The 14,723-nt window shown below is 44.5% G+C and overlaps 1 protein-coding gene across 1 annotated transcript in view; it reads left to right on the top strand.

Moving 5' to 3' along the window:
- Window positions 1-13,411, top strand: part of LOC140196934 (uncharacterized) — a 62,717-nt gene extending 49,306 nt beyond the window's left edge. Inside the window, 2 exon segments of the mRNA XM_072256882.1 lie at window positions 8,055-9,473; window positions 9,476-13,411. Of these exon segments, the coding sequence (XP_072112983.1) occupies window positions 8,055-9,473; window positions 9,476-9,606 (1,550 nt within the window). The 3' untranslated portion in view covers window positions 9,607-13,411.
- The last annotated feature ends 1,312 nt before the right edge of the window (window positions 13,412-14,723 follow it).

Here is a 14,723-nt window from a genome sequence, read left to right on the forward strand (position 1 = left end):
ACTCCCTTGTCCATTCGTCCCCCCCATCCCTCCCCACTGATCTCCCTCCTGGCACTTATCCGTGTAAGCGGAACAAGTGCTACACATGCCCTTACACTTCCTCCCTTACCACCATTCAGGGCCCCAAACAGCCCTTCCAGGTGAGGCAACACTTCACCTGTGAGTCGACTGGGGTGATATACTGCGTCCGGTGCTCCCGATGTGGCCTTTTATATATTGGCGAGACCCGATGCAGACTGGGGGACCGCTTTGCTGAACATCTACGCTCTGTCCGCCAGAGAAAGCAGGATCTCCCCGTGGCCACACATTTTAATTCCACATCCCATTCCCATTCTGACATGTCTATCCACGGCCTCCTCTACTGTAAAGATGAAACCACACTCAGGTTGGAGGAACAACACCTTATATTCCGTCTGGGCAGCCTCCAACCTGATGGCATGAACATCGACTTCTCTAACTTCCGCTAATGCCCCACCTCCCCCTCGTACCCCATCTGTTACTTATTTTTATACACACATTCTTTCTCTCACTCTCCTTTTTCTCCCTCTGTCCCTCTGAATATACCCCTTGCCCATCCTCTGGGTCCTCCCCCCCTTGTCTTTCTTCCCGGACCTCCTGTCCCATGATCCTCTCGTATCCCTTTTGCCTATCACCGGTCCAGCTCTTGGCTCCATCCCTCCCCCTCCTGTCTTCTCCTATAATTTTGGATATCCCCCTCTCCCTCCAACTTGCAAATCCCTTGCTCACTCTTCCTTCAGTTAGTCCTGACGAAGGGTCTCGGCCTGAAACGTCGACTGCACCTCTTCCTAGAGATGCTGTCTGGCCTGCTGCGTTCACCAGCAACTTTTATGTGTGTTACTCCACATGTATGTGAAGGATGTAAGAAATAAAGTCAGTTCAATACATCTTTCTGCGACAGATCACAGTCTCTGCAATATTATTTCATACATTATTATTGCACATTGGAAAGTATTATTGTGTATATTATTATCTCTACTTTATTTTTAGTAAAGTCTGCACAATACTAAGTGTGATTTTAAATATTGCTGCTGTAACAACAGAATTACCCACTCAGGATCAATAAGGTATTTATTAATATTATTATTATTATTATTATTCTCCAGCCCTATATCTGTTTTACCTATCAACTTCACGGCTCTTGACTTTACTCCGCCTCCTCCTCTCCCGTTTTCACCGATCACCGCATCTCCCCCCACATTCTGACTCCCTCCCTTCCTTTCCAGTCCTGAAGAAGGGTCTCAGTCTGAAACGCCGCCTGTTCACTCCTCTCCATAGTTGCTGTCCGCCCCGCCCCCCCGAGTTCCTCCAGCATTTTCTGCGCGTTGCTTTGGATTTCCGCATCTGCAGATGTTCTCCCCTTTAAACCAACGCGCATGCGTGGTTGTCGCGACCAATCCCGAATAACGCGCATGCGCGGAATAGAGGAGCGGCTCGCAACGATCAGATGCAGGTAAGAGTGGGCGCTGTCGGGCCTCTTATAATCACCGGCGTTTGAAACGCGACCGAAGGACAATTACTGTGATTTTCAGCCACACTGGTGGTGCACCCCACGACGGTCCTGGTCTTTTCCCTCTCTCTCAGCCCGACGATCCGTACCCGGGCTCCAGGCAGCTTTCGACTCGTGGGTGGTGCCGTCGCCGCCAGTTTAGCGGCACATGCGCATTCCTGGATCATTCGATGCTGATCAGGGAGGGTTCTCTTCGCGAGGGCTTCTGGGTAAAGAGGCAGCCATGGGCGATAGTACCGGCCTTGTCCCACACAGTCGAAGGAAGTGCGAGCGGGTGTATCTCCCAAGCGCTGCGAGCTCCAGCTATGTAAATCCGAGGATTATGAACTCGAAACAAAAATATAGTTCCCAGTTAATCTCGGCTGAAGAGTTTACCTTCCAGTCAGTGAGAATGTCAATTAGTGCTGTATGGAAATAAAACCTTCCGTCAGATTTAGTTCTCTCTGGGTAAGTAATGATATGAAACACCTTTGCCTCGATGACAAGTGACTTGTGGCTTTCACATTACAGAAGTGCCGCACTCCAATGAGAATAACCACTGCCCTCCACTTTATATTCTTTGGCATTGCCATCGATGGGTTCATCACTGTCAATCAGCTGGTGAGAGGTGGTCCAAGTAATTAGTAAATCTCCAGGATCATACATGTAGAAACAAGTGCTCTTTGTGGTGTTGTGGAACACGACCAAAACTTGAAATAATACCAAAGGACAGAGACAAATTGAGCTAAGTCAGAAATAGCCTATTCTCGTACAGTCAGAGAATTTGATGGTCAGTCATAATGTCTGATCTGTGCCTTGTTTGAAGATGAGTGCATATAGAAACAGAAATCTACAATATATTACAGGCCCTTCGGCCCACAATGTTGTGCCGTCCATGTAACCTATTCTAGAAACTGCCTCGGATTTCCCAACTGCATTGCACTCTGTTTCTAAGCTCCATGTACATGTCTAAGAATCTGCTCCCTGTACATATCTAAGAGTCTCTCAAAATCTCTATGGTATCTGCCTCTACCATCAGCGCTGGCAGTGCATTCCATGCACCTACTACTCTCTGTGTGAAAAACCTACCTCTGACATCCCCTTTGACCCTACTTCCAAGCCCCTTAAAACTATGCCCCTTGTGTTTGCCAGTTCAGCCCTCAGAAAAAGCCTCTGGCTATCCACATGGTCTATACCTTTCATCATCTTATACGCATCTGTCAGGTCACCTCTCATCTTCCACGCTCCAAAGTTTTCTATAGTATCCACATCCTTCCTGTAATGAGGTATCTGAAGGCAGTACTCGAAGTGGGGTATAAAGAATGTTTTATATAGCTGTAACATTACGTCACCACTCTTGAACTCAGTTCCACGGTAGATGAAGGCCTTTTTAACAACAATGTCAATCAGCGTAACACACACAAAAGTTGCTGGTGAACGCAGCAGGCCAGGCAGCATCTATAGGAAGAGGTACAGTTGACGTTTTGGGTCGAAACCGTTTGTCAGGACTAACTGAAAGAAGAGCTAGTAACAGATTTGAGAGGGGGAGGGGGAGATCCAAAATGATAGGAGAAGACAGGAGGGGGAGGGATGGAGCCAAGAGCTGGACAGGTGATTGGCAAAAGTGATATGAGAGGATCATGAGACAGGAGGCCCAGGGAGAAGGAAAAGGGGGAGGGGGGGAAATCCGGAGGATGGGCAAGGGGTATAGTGAGGGGAACAGAGAGAGAAAAAGCAGAGAAAGAGAGAAAGAATGTGTGTATATAAATAAATAACGGATGGGGTATGAGGGGGAGGTGGGGCATTAGCGGAAAGTTAGAGAAGTCTATGTTCATGCCATCAGGTTGGAGGCTACCCAGACAGAATATAAGGTGTTGTTCCTCCAACCTGAGTGTGGCTTCATCTTTACAGTAGAGGAGGCCATGGGTAGGCATGTTAGAATGGGAATGGGACGTGAAATTAAAATGTGTGGCCACTGGGAGATCCTACTTTCTCTGGCGGACAGAGTGTAGGTGCTCAGCGAAGTGATCTCCCAGTCTGCATCGGGTCTCGCCAATATATAGAAGGCCACATTGGGAGCACCGGACGCAGTATATCACCCCAGCCGACTCACAGGTGAAGTGTCACCTCACCTGGAAGGACTGTCTGGGGCCCTGAATGGTGGTGAGGGAGGAAGTGTAAGGGCATGTGTAGCACTTGTTCTGCTTAGAAGGATAAGTGCCAGGAGGGAGATCAGTGGGGAGGGATGGGGGGGACGAATGGACAAGGGAGTCGTGTAGGGAGCAATCCCTGCGGAAAGCAGAGAGGTGGGGATTGGGAAAGATGTGCTTGCTGGTGCAATCCCGTTGGAGGTGTTGGAAGTTATGGAGAATAATATGTTGGACCTGGAGGCTGGTGGGGTGGTAGGTGAGGACAAGGGGAACCCTATTCCTCGTGGGGTCGCGGGAGGATGGAGTGAGAGCAGGGCAGGGGTGATATACTGCGTCTGGTGCTCCCGATGTGGCCTTCTACATATTGGCAAGACCCGACGCAGACTGGGAGATCGTTTCGCTGAACATCTAGGCTCTATCCCCACTGATCTCCCTCCTGGCACTTATCCTTGAGGTATAAATATATGAGTAAAAGTTCTATAAAATTCCACTGTATATCCATCTGGTCCCGGAGCCTTAGCTGATTGGAGAGAGGATATAGCCCTTGCTATTTCTTCTTGTTTAATAGGTGCATCTAATGTATTCATATCTTGAATAGAGATTTTAAGTATATTCAATTTTTGCAAAAATCTATTCATAAAGGTAATATTATCTGAAAATTCAGACTCAGTTAGAGTAGAAATCCATAAATATCTTACTAATTTCATCAGGATCTACCGTTGCAGGTCTATCAGGTCTTTGTATTTTAAGAATCTGTCTTCTAGCCATATTTGCTTTTAACTGACCAGCTAATAATTTGCTTGACTTGTCTCCATGTATATAAAATTGGCTTTTGGATTTAAGAAGTTGCTGTTCAATGGGGAAAGTCAAAAGCAAATCATGTTGTGCTTGGAGTTCCCCCCTTTCCTTAAAGAGATCTTCACTAGGCGTTACTGAATAGAGTTTATCTATTTCTTTAATCCTATTAGTGATGAGCAAAAGTTCCGCCTTAGTTTTCCTTCTTGAACCTACCGAATATGAAATTATCTGTCCTCTTAAAAAGATTTCATGGCATCCCAAATAACCAAATTTGACATTCAGTTGTATTGAATTAAAAAAATAGAGAAATTTGTTCTTTAATAAAATTTACAAAAGTTGAATCTTGCAATAATGAAATATTAAATCTCCACTGAGGTATGTGAATATTATCAGAGAATTCCAAAGTTAGTTTCATAGGTGCATGATTTGACAACGCAATCACATCATCTGCACACTCAACAACAGAGGGCACCAATCGCGTATCCAAGAAAAAATAATCAATTCTTGAATATTTATGATATACATGTGAAAAAAAAGAACAATCTTTTTCTTTAGGAAATTTAAATCTCCAAATGTCTACCAGACAGTATTCTAATAGAAAAAGAATTAATACAAGTCGCAGTTTTATCAGGAAGTGACAGATTGTTGGATGATCTGTCAATCGATGGGTTAAGACAACAATTAAAGTCACCTCCCATAATCAACTTATATTCATTTAAATTTGGCAATACAAAGAATACACGAAGAAGTAAAGAGATTCCAAGTATTTTCATATTATGTCTAACAGTAGTTAAGACCGAATTAACAACGGCCATCTTAAATCCATTTAATATACGCAGCCATGTATTCAGAAAAAAAGGATAAATCCAATCAACTAATATATACTAGAACTAATATTAAAGACTTACAAATCAAAGAAAAAAATAAGTAAATAGTATGTGTTAAATTCAGAACTACATTAACTGTTAAAGCCAGCAACAACAGATCTAAGTAAGTTAACCAAGTCTGTGTCTGAACATTAATAAAACGAAAAGCGGACTTTCATCAACGGCGTTACAAACCACTCCCAGCTAAGGATCAACTTTTCAAATTGCTTACGAAGTGGACTTAAACTCTTATAAGTTTCCAAATATCTTCTGGAGAGTCAATCCATTTTGGACAAGCATTGGGTGGAGTAATCATCAGACGAGCCGGGTAACGCAGCGACGGGCGACAGTTAATTTTAAAAAGTTCTGCCCTCACTTCCCGATATTTAATTCTTTCAGCATAAATCTCTGGAGTAAAATCTTCAACTATATGAATTTTAGCTTCATAATAAATTAGCTTATCCCTTTTCCTTGCATTCCGAAGAATAGCTTGTTTGGTTGTAAAATAATGCAAACAGAGAATTACAGGACGTAGTTTAATTTTGGCTGATGATTTATGGCACCGATTTCGGTGGGCTCTGTCCAATAACGGACAGGCTTCGAGAATGTCACTAAAAAGTGAATATAACATGTTCGAAAAAAACTTTATTGGCTCACCGGTTTCCGTATTTTCAGGCAAACCCAGTATACGTAGATTCATCCTGCGATTTCTGCTTTCTAAATCAACCGTTTTCTTCTTAATTCTTAATAATTCCGAAGTATTGTCATTAATTTTCTTTTCCATAAAAGACATCTTCAAATCCTGTTCTTTAATAGGTTGATTCATTAATTCAAATTCCCTTTCAATTCTGTGAGTACACTGCTTAAGCGCCTGATATCAATCTTCCAAATTCCTCTAAGATTCCGGAATAGCGAGGATGGTTTTTTCAAACAATTCATTAGCTGTCGTCAATTTATCCATTTTGGTATCCACTGTACTGATCTTCACATTAATAGCTTCTATTAAAGAGAGCATTCTTTCCGAAGTAGAAACTTCCTCTGATTTCTCTGTTTGTTGCGGCTCGGGAAGGGTTTTGCCAGTCCTTAATTCGGTTCCAGCCATCGTAATTAAATCGTAAATCCTTCAGCGAATATAATAAATCTTCAAATTTGAAATGGATCTAGCAGTGGGAAGTATGTTGTGAATGACGGAGCTGTGACAGAAAACGTCTTACTCCATACGCTGCCAAATGGAGACTTCCGCTCTACCTTATCAGTGTGTTTTGTTACATCCTCAAAGAATTCAGTCAGGTTCATAAGGCATGATCTGCCTCAGACAGAGTCATGCTGACTATCCCACATCAGATTATGTTTCTCCAAATGCTCATAAATACTGCCTGTTAGGATCTTCTCCAACAACTTGCCCTCTACTGAAGTAAGAACCACTGGTCTGTAATTTCCTGGATTATCTCTACTCCCTTTCTTGAGAAAGGAACAATGTCTTCTAATCCTCTGGTATGTTTCCTCTCCCTATTGATGTGCAAAGATCATCGCCAGAGGCTCAGCAATTTCCTTCCTCACTTCCCACAGTAGCCTGGGGTATATCTCAAGTTGAGTACCCCCAACTTGAGCTGAATTTGGTAAAATTGTGATGCCAGAGCTCATATTCAGAGATCATATAGAAATGTGTAAAATTATGAAAGGAATAGGTAAGATAGAGGCAGGAAAAGTTGTTTCCACTGGTAGATGAGACTAGAACTAGAGGACATTGCCTCAAGGTTCGGGGGAAATTGAGATTGAGATGAATGAAGGAGTGGAAGCTACCTCAGTAAATATATTTAAGACAAGGTTGGATAGATTTTGACATAGTAGGGGAATTAAGGATTATGGGGAAAAGGCAGGTCGGTGGAAATGAGTCCATGGTCAGATCAGCCATGATCTTATTCAATGGTGGAGCAGGCTCAAAGGGCCAGATGGCCGACTCCTGCTCCTATTTCTTATGTTCTTATGTTCTCACCACAGTCTAAAATCTCTCCTGAAATATTGTCCTTCACCCATTGATGTCTTTTGCAAATATTTTTACAGGTTTGAAATGGCAGAACACTTGTGTATGGGAATCACAACCATAACACATCGGTTTTGCTGACTTTGTCTGGATACTTAAGGAGTGACCAAATATTTTCTTTGCAACACCAACACATCTGCTGCCGATCCTTGGAGAGGAAGAAGTATCTCATTCCAGCTGGTGATGTATTCTGTCTCTGAAATGAAGTTTTCTGTTTTAACTCTGTGAAACTCACTGGAACCGGGAGCTGAGAACACACCAGCATTTGTTCACTGGAGATCAGTTCTTCAACTGCATTGATTGTACAAGGGATTCAAACATCTGACTTTCTGAACTGCCAGAGAATTGATTGTAGTGAGATATCATTCTCCTTCTCTCAGTGTGGGAAGGGATTCACTCACAGGCTACCCACAGACACACCAGTAAGTTCACAGTGGGGAGAGGCCATTCACCTGCTCTGTGTGAGGGAAGGGAACCACTCAGTCATCCAGTCTGAAGATACCTCAGCAAGTTCACACCATAGTGAGATGCTCCACCTATTCTGCAAGCGGGAAGCCATTCTGCTATTGATGCTAAAGATACATCAGAAAATTCACCAGTGAGAGGACATTGACCTGCTCGGACGGTGGAAAGGCATTCACACACTCAACCACACCACAGTGACACCAGCGACTTCACACGGGGAGAAGCCATTCACCTGTCTGAATGTGGGAAAGGGTTCTCTCAATCATCTCAACTGAATGAACACCAGCGAGTTCACACTGTAAAGATGTCGTTCACCTGCTCAGACTGTGGGAAGGGATTCACTCACTCATCCAAACTACAGAGACACCAGCGAGTTCACACTGGGGAGCGGCCATTCACATGCTCAGACTGTGGGAAAGGATTCATTCAGTCAAATCACCTGCTACAACATCAGTTAGTTCACACTGTGGAGAGACCATTCACCTGCTCAGACTGTGGGAAGGGATTCATTCAGTGTTCTCAGCTCCTGACACACCAGCGACTTCACACTGGGGAGAGGCCATTCACATGCTCAGACTGTGGGAAGGGATTTATTCAGCGTTCTCAGCTCCTGACACACCAGCGAGTTCACACTGGGGAGAGGCCATTCACCTGCTCAGACTGTGGGAAGGGATTCACTCACTCGTCCAACCTACGGAGTCACCAGCGGGTTCACACTGGGGAGAAGCCGTTCACTTGCTCTGACTGTGGGAAAGGATTCATTCATTCATCTCAGCTCTTGAAACACCAGCAAATTCACACTGGGGAGAAACCATTCATCTGCTCAGAATGCGGGAAGGGATTCACCTATTCTGCGCAACTGAAAGAACACCAGTTTGTTCACACTGCGGAGAGGCCGTTCACCTGCTCAGACTGTGGGAAAGGATTCATTCGGCATTCTCATCTACTGACACACCAGTTAAAACACACTGGGGAGAAACCATTCACCTGCTCAGAATGTGGGAAGGGATTCACCCATTCAGCTCAACTGAAGGAACATCAGCGACTTCACACTGGGGAGTGGCCATTCACCTGCTCTGAATGTGGGAAGGGATTCACTCGGTCATCTCGACTGAAGGTGCATCAGCGAGTCCACACTGGGGAGAGGCCGTTCATCTGCTCTGAATGTGGTAAGGGATTTTCTGTGTCATCTCAACTGCAGGTACATCAGAAGTTTCACACTGGGGAGAAGCCATTCATGTGCTCTGAATGTGGGAATAGCTTCATTCAGCCATTTCAACTGAAGATACATCAGCGAGTTCACACTTTGGAAAAACCATTCAGCTGCTCTGAATGTGGAAAGGGATTCACTTGGCAATCTCAACTGAAGGTACATCAGCGAGTTCACACTGGGGAGAGGCCATTCACCTGCTCAGAGTGTGGGAAGAGTTTCGCTTGGTCATCTCAACTGAAGGTACATCAGCGAATTCACACTGGGGAGAAACCTTACAGCTGTTCTGAATGTGGGAAGAGATTCGCCCAGTCATCCAAACTTGTGAGGCACTACCAAAATCACACTAGGTAGAAACTGTAAACCTGCTCAGATTGTGGGAAGGAATTCACTCGGTCATCTGACTTTAAAATATATCAGCGAATTCACACTGGAGGATGCCACTCACCTGTTCTGAATGTGGGAAAACATTCACTCAGACATCTCAATTAAGACTATTAAGATATAGGAGCAGAAGTAGGCCATTTGGCCTTTCGAGTCTGCTCTGCCATTCGATCATGGGCTGATCTAATTCTTCCAGTCATCCCGACTCCCCTACCTTCTCCCCATACCCTTTGATGCCCTGGCTAATCAAGAACCCATCTCTCTCTGCCTTAAATGCACCAAATGACTTGGCCTCCCCAGTTGCTTGTGGCAACAAGTTCCACAAATTTACCACCCTCTGACTAAAGTAATTTCTCCTTATCTCTGTTCTACATGGATGTCCTTCAATCCTGAAGTCATGCTTTCTTCTCATGGACTCCCCTACCATGGGAAATAACTTTGCCATATCTAATCTGTTTAGGGCTTTTAACATTCAAAATGTTTCAATGAGATTCCCCACTCCCACCATTCTCCTGAACTCCAGGGAATATAGCCCAAGAGGTGCCAGATGCTTCTCATATGGTAACTCTTTCATTCCTGGAATCACTCTTGTGAATCTTCTCTGAACCCTCTCCAATGTCAGTATATCCTTTCTAAAATAAGGAGCCCAAAACTGCACACAATACTCCAAGTGTGGTCTCACGAGTGCCTTATAGAGCCTCAACATCACATCCCTGCTCTTATATTCTGTATCTCTAGAAATAAATTCCAAAAATTGCATTTGCCTACCGACTCAACCTGGAGGTTATCCTTTAGGGTATCCTGCGCAAGGACTTCCAAGTTCCTTTGCATCTCTGCATTTTGAATTCTCTCCCAATCTAAATAATCGTCTGCCTGTTTATTTCCTTCACCAATATGCATGACCACACACTTTCCAACATTGTATTTAATTGACTACTTCTTTGCCCATTCCCCGAAACTATCTAAATCTGTCTGCCGGCACTCTTGTTTCCTCAACACTAACCGCTCCTCCACCTATTTTTGTATCATCAGCAAATTTAGCCACAAATCCATTAATCCAATAGTCCATGTCATTGACATACATCGTAAAAAGCAGTGGTCTAAACACGGACCTCTGTGGAACTCCACTGGTAACTAGCAGCCAGCCAGAATAGGATCCCTTAATTCCCACTCTCTGTTTTCTGTTGATCAGCCGATGCTCCACCCATGCTAGTAACTTCCCTGTAATTACATGGGATTTATCTTGCTAAGCAGCCTCATGTGCATCACGGTTTTAAAGGGCCACTGAAAATCCAAGTATACTGCATCTCCTTTGTCTGCCCAGCTTGTAAATTCCTCAAAGAATGGCAGTAGGTTTGTCAGGCAGGATTTTCCTTTCAGGAAACCATGCTGGCTGTGGCCTATCTTTCACGTGTCTCCCGTTACTCCGTAATCTCATCCATAACAATCGATTCCAGCAACTTCCCAACCACTGAAGTCAGGCTTTCAGGTCTAGACTTTCTTTTCTGCTGCCTCCCTCTCTTCTTAAATAGCGGAGTAACATTTGCAATTTTCCAGTCATCCGCTACAATGCCAGAATCTGTCGATTCTTGAAAGATCTCTAGTAATGCCTCTGCAATCGCTCCAGCTATTCCCTTCAGAACCCAAAGGTGCATTCCATCAAGTCCGAGAGATTTATCCACCCGCAGACCACTAAGCTTCCAAAGGATCTTCTCAGTCATAATTTTCACTGCACACACTTCACTTCCCTGGCACTCTTGAATGGCCGATGTACTGCAGATGTCTTCCACTGTGAAGACTAATGCAAAATACGCATTCATTTTCTCTGACATCTCTGTGTCTCCCATTACAATATCTCCCACGTCATTTTCTATTGGTCCTGTTACATACCTGATGGATATCTTGTGACTGTCTTTTGACCATGATGTAATTGAATAGCTGATGACCATGATGCAATGGTCTTTTGGAGGTCACCTGATGTAATTTTCCCGCTAATGTGAGGTCACGTGATGACATGTTCACCTCGGGTATAAAAGGAGACCCCTGGGGTGACGCAGTTGGTTTTTCCAGTTGGAACATCAGTCAGACATTCCGCTCCGCTGCGTATTTGCCTTATGATGCAGTTTTGATTTAAAACGGAGTTTTACATCCTATTGTAAAGTACAAAAGTGTTGGGCCGGCACTTTAACCAATCGCTGCCAGATTTGTTGATGTATCTTTTCAGTTGTATTGGAGAGTGAAGACGGGAACCTGAAGGAGTCGTTCGGCAGTTTTGGAGAGGATCGATCATTATTGAATTCGTTCAAGAAAGAGTGATCTGCATGAGATAGCCTCTGCTAAAAGCAGCAGAAAAGGCTGTACAGTGCCTAGAATTCAGAGGGAAAGGTCAGTGCCTTTAAACCGTTTTATTTCCATTGTCGTGAATCCTGCGGACAAGGCAGGTCCTAGCTGGGATCGGCGGTGACGTTGAGTCTGCGAGGAATTCTTTACTTCAGGAAAGTCTCTCCACTTTAAGAACTGTTTTCGCATTTATCGCTTTAAGAACTAGTACTGAGTAGCGGCCGCATAGCAGTTTACTTCTGGTTAAGATTTTTGTTTGTTTTTTTTTTACTAATATTGATCAGAGTTTAATAAATATTTGTTCGTTTATAAAACCTGACTTGATTGATATATTCATTGTTGCCGATCACGTGACATAAATTTGGGGGCTTGTCCAGATATGTTCCAATTTTGAGCTTAAGTGCTTGTTTAAGTATCATTCTGATTTGGAAAAGGGGATATACCCGATTCTTTTGTTTGATTTGTGTGTGAGTAGTATTCGGCAGCAATGAATGTTGACGGCTTAATGGAAATGCCAAACTCGGAGTTTTTAGCGACGGCGAGAAAGGGTGTTGTATCTGAGATTACTAGAAGGTTGCATCTTAAAGGAATTACGAAGGTTACAACAAAGCCCATAATTCAAAGAAAAATCGCTGAGCATTACATAAGTTTGGGAAAGTTTGACGAAGAAGTGTTTGTTAGGTTTCCAATGAGTAATCTGGAAATGCAGTTACATATATTGAACAAATAAAGTGAAAGCACTTAGAAGCTGATTTGGAAATAAGTCGGTTAGAAGCTGAAAATAAACAGAAGGAATTCGAGGCTAGAGAAGGCCATAGGAAAAGGGAATTTGAAGAAAGAGAAGCAAATAAAAGGAGAGAGTTTGAGCTACATGGAGAAGTTAAAGTCGGAGAATCAGTCCTCTGGTTGTAGGCAACAGTTTGTAGCGAGTCGAAGGTTATTTTGGCTCCTCCATTTAATGAGATAGAAGTGGACAAATATTTCCAACATTTCGAAGCTGTTGCTCTGAGTTTAATGTGGCCAAAAGAGCAATGGCCAGTGATGGGCAGTGAAGCGCGGAAGATTTAAAAGGACAAATCCTGCTTTGGGTTTAATTCAGAGAAGGAAGTCTGAGAATTGGAGCGGGAGTGCGGGAGAAGCCATTTTTGAATTTTTCGTTTTTTTTTCCATCGGCGTTCAGAGAGGTGGGACTGCACAGGCGTGTGACGTCGGAATGGAAGACTTAAAAGGAACAGAGCCTTATACAGCGGACAACGGAGTGAGCCGGGAGCAGGGTGAAGGCTTCAGGGCTTCAGCTTAACGGGCTTAGGCGGAAATGGACGAGATGAGGAAGGTTTGGTATTCATTTTTTGCTGTTATTTGAGGAGAGGGGCAGTATGAGTGTGAGGGCAGCTTGTTGTTTCCGGTGTTGGATGTGGGAGGCCCTGGAGTCTCCTAGCCTCCCGGACGTCCACGTCTGCATATGGTACGCCGAGATGCAGCTCCTAAGGGACCGCGTCAGGGAACTAGAGCTGCAGCTCAATGACCTTCGTCTGGTCAGGGAGAGTGAGGAGTTGATAGGAGTTACAGGCAGGTGGTCACACCGGGGCCACGGGAGGCAGACAAGTGGGTCACGGCTAGGAGGGGGAAGAGGAAGAGTCAGGTAATAGAGAGTACCCCTGTGGCTGTGCCCCTTGACAATAGGTACTCCTATTTGAGTACTGTTGGGGGGGGGGGGCAGCTTACCTGGGGGAAGCGACAGTGGCCGTGTCTCTGGCACAGAGTCCGGCCCTGTAGCTCAGAAGGGTAGGGAAAGCAAGAGGAGGGCAGTTGTAATAGGGGACTCAATAGTAAGAGGGTCAGATAGGTGGTTCTGTGGACACAGTCCGGAGACCCGGATGGTAGTTTGCCTCCCTGGTGTCAGGATCCGGGATATTTCTGATCGTGTCCAAGATATCCTGAAATGGGAGGGTGAGGAGCCGGAGGTCGTGGTAAATATAGGTACCAATGACATAGATGGGAACAGGGGAGAGGTCCTGAAAGGAGAATATAGGGAGTTAGGAAGGGAGTTGAGAAAAATGACTGCAAAGGTAATAATCTTGGGATTTCTGCCTGTGCCACGCGACAGTGAGAGTAGGAGTGCGATGAGGTGGAGGATAAATGCGTGGCTGAGGGATTGGAGCAGGGGGCAGAGATTCAAGTTTTTGGATCATTGGGACCTCTTTTGGCGCAGGCATGACCTGTACAAAAAGGACGGGTTACACTTGAATCCTAGGGGGACCAATATCCTGGTGGGGAGATTTGCGAGGGCTACTGAGGTGACTTTAAACTAGAATGGTTGGGGGGTGGGAATCAAATTAAAGAGGCTAGGCGTGAGGAGGTTAGTTCACAACAGGGGGATGGGAACAAGTGCAGAGAGACAGGGATGTAAAATGAGGGTAGAAGCAAAAAGTAGTAAGGGAAAAGTAAAAGTGGCAGGCCGGCAAATCCAGGGCAAAAATCAAAAAGGGCCACTTTTCAACATAATTGTATTAGGGCTGAGAGTGTTGTAAAAGCGAGCCTGAAGGCTTTGTGTTTCAATGCAAGGAGCATTCGTAACAAGGTGGATGAATTAAAAGTGCAGTTTGTTATTAATGAATATGGTGTAGTTGATCACAGAGACATGGCTCCAGGGTGACCAAGGATGGGAGCTCAACATTCAGGGATATTCAATATTCAGGAGGGATAGACATGAAAGGAAAGCAGGTGGGGTAGCATTGCCGGTTAGAGAGGAGATTAACGCAATAGAAAGGAAGGACATTAGCCGGGAGGATGTGGAATCGATATAGGTAGAGCTGCATAACACTAAGGGGCAGAAAACGCTGGTGGGAGTTGTGTACAGGCTACCTAACAGTAGTAGTGAGGTTGGGGATGGTATTAAACAGGAAATTAGAAATGTGTGCAATAAAGGAACAGCAGTTATAATGGGTGACTTCAATCT

Source organism: Mobula birostris, chromosome 4 (genome assembly GCF_030028105.1).
Source record: "Mobula birostris isolate sMobBir1 chromosome 4, sMobBir1.hap1, whole genome shotgun sequence".
In the NCBI taxonomy this organism is placed as follows: domain Eukaryota; kingdom Metazoa; phylum Chordata; class Chondrichthyes; order Myliobatiformes; family Myliobatidae; genus Mobula; species Mobula birostris.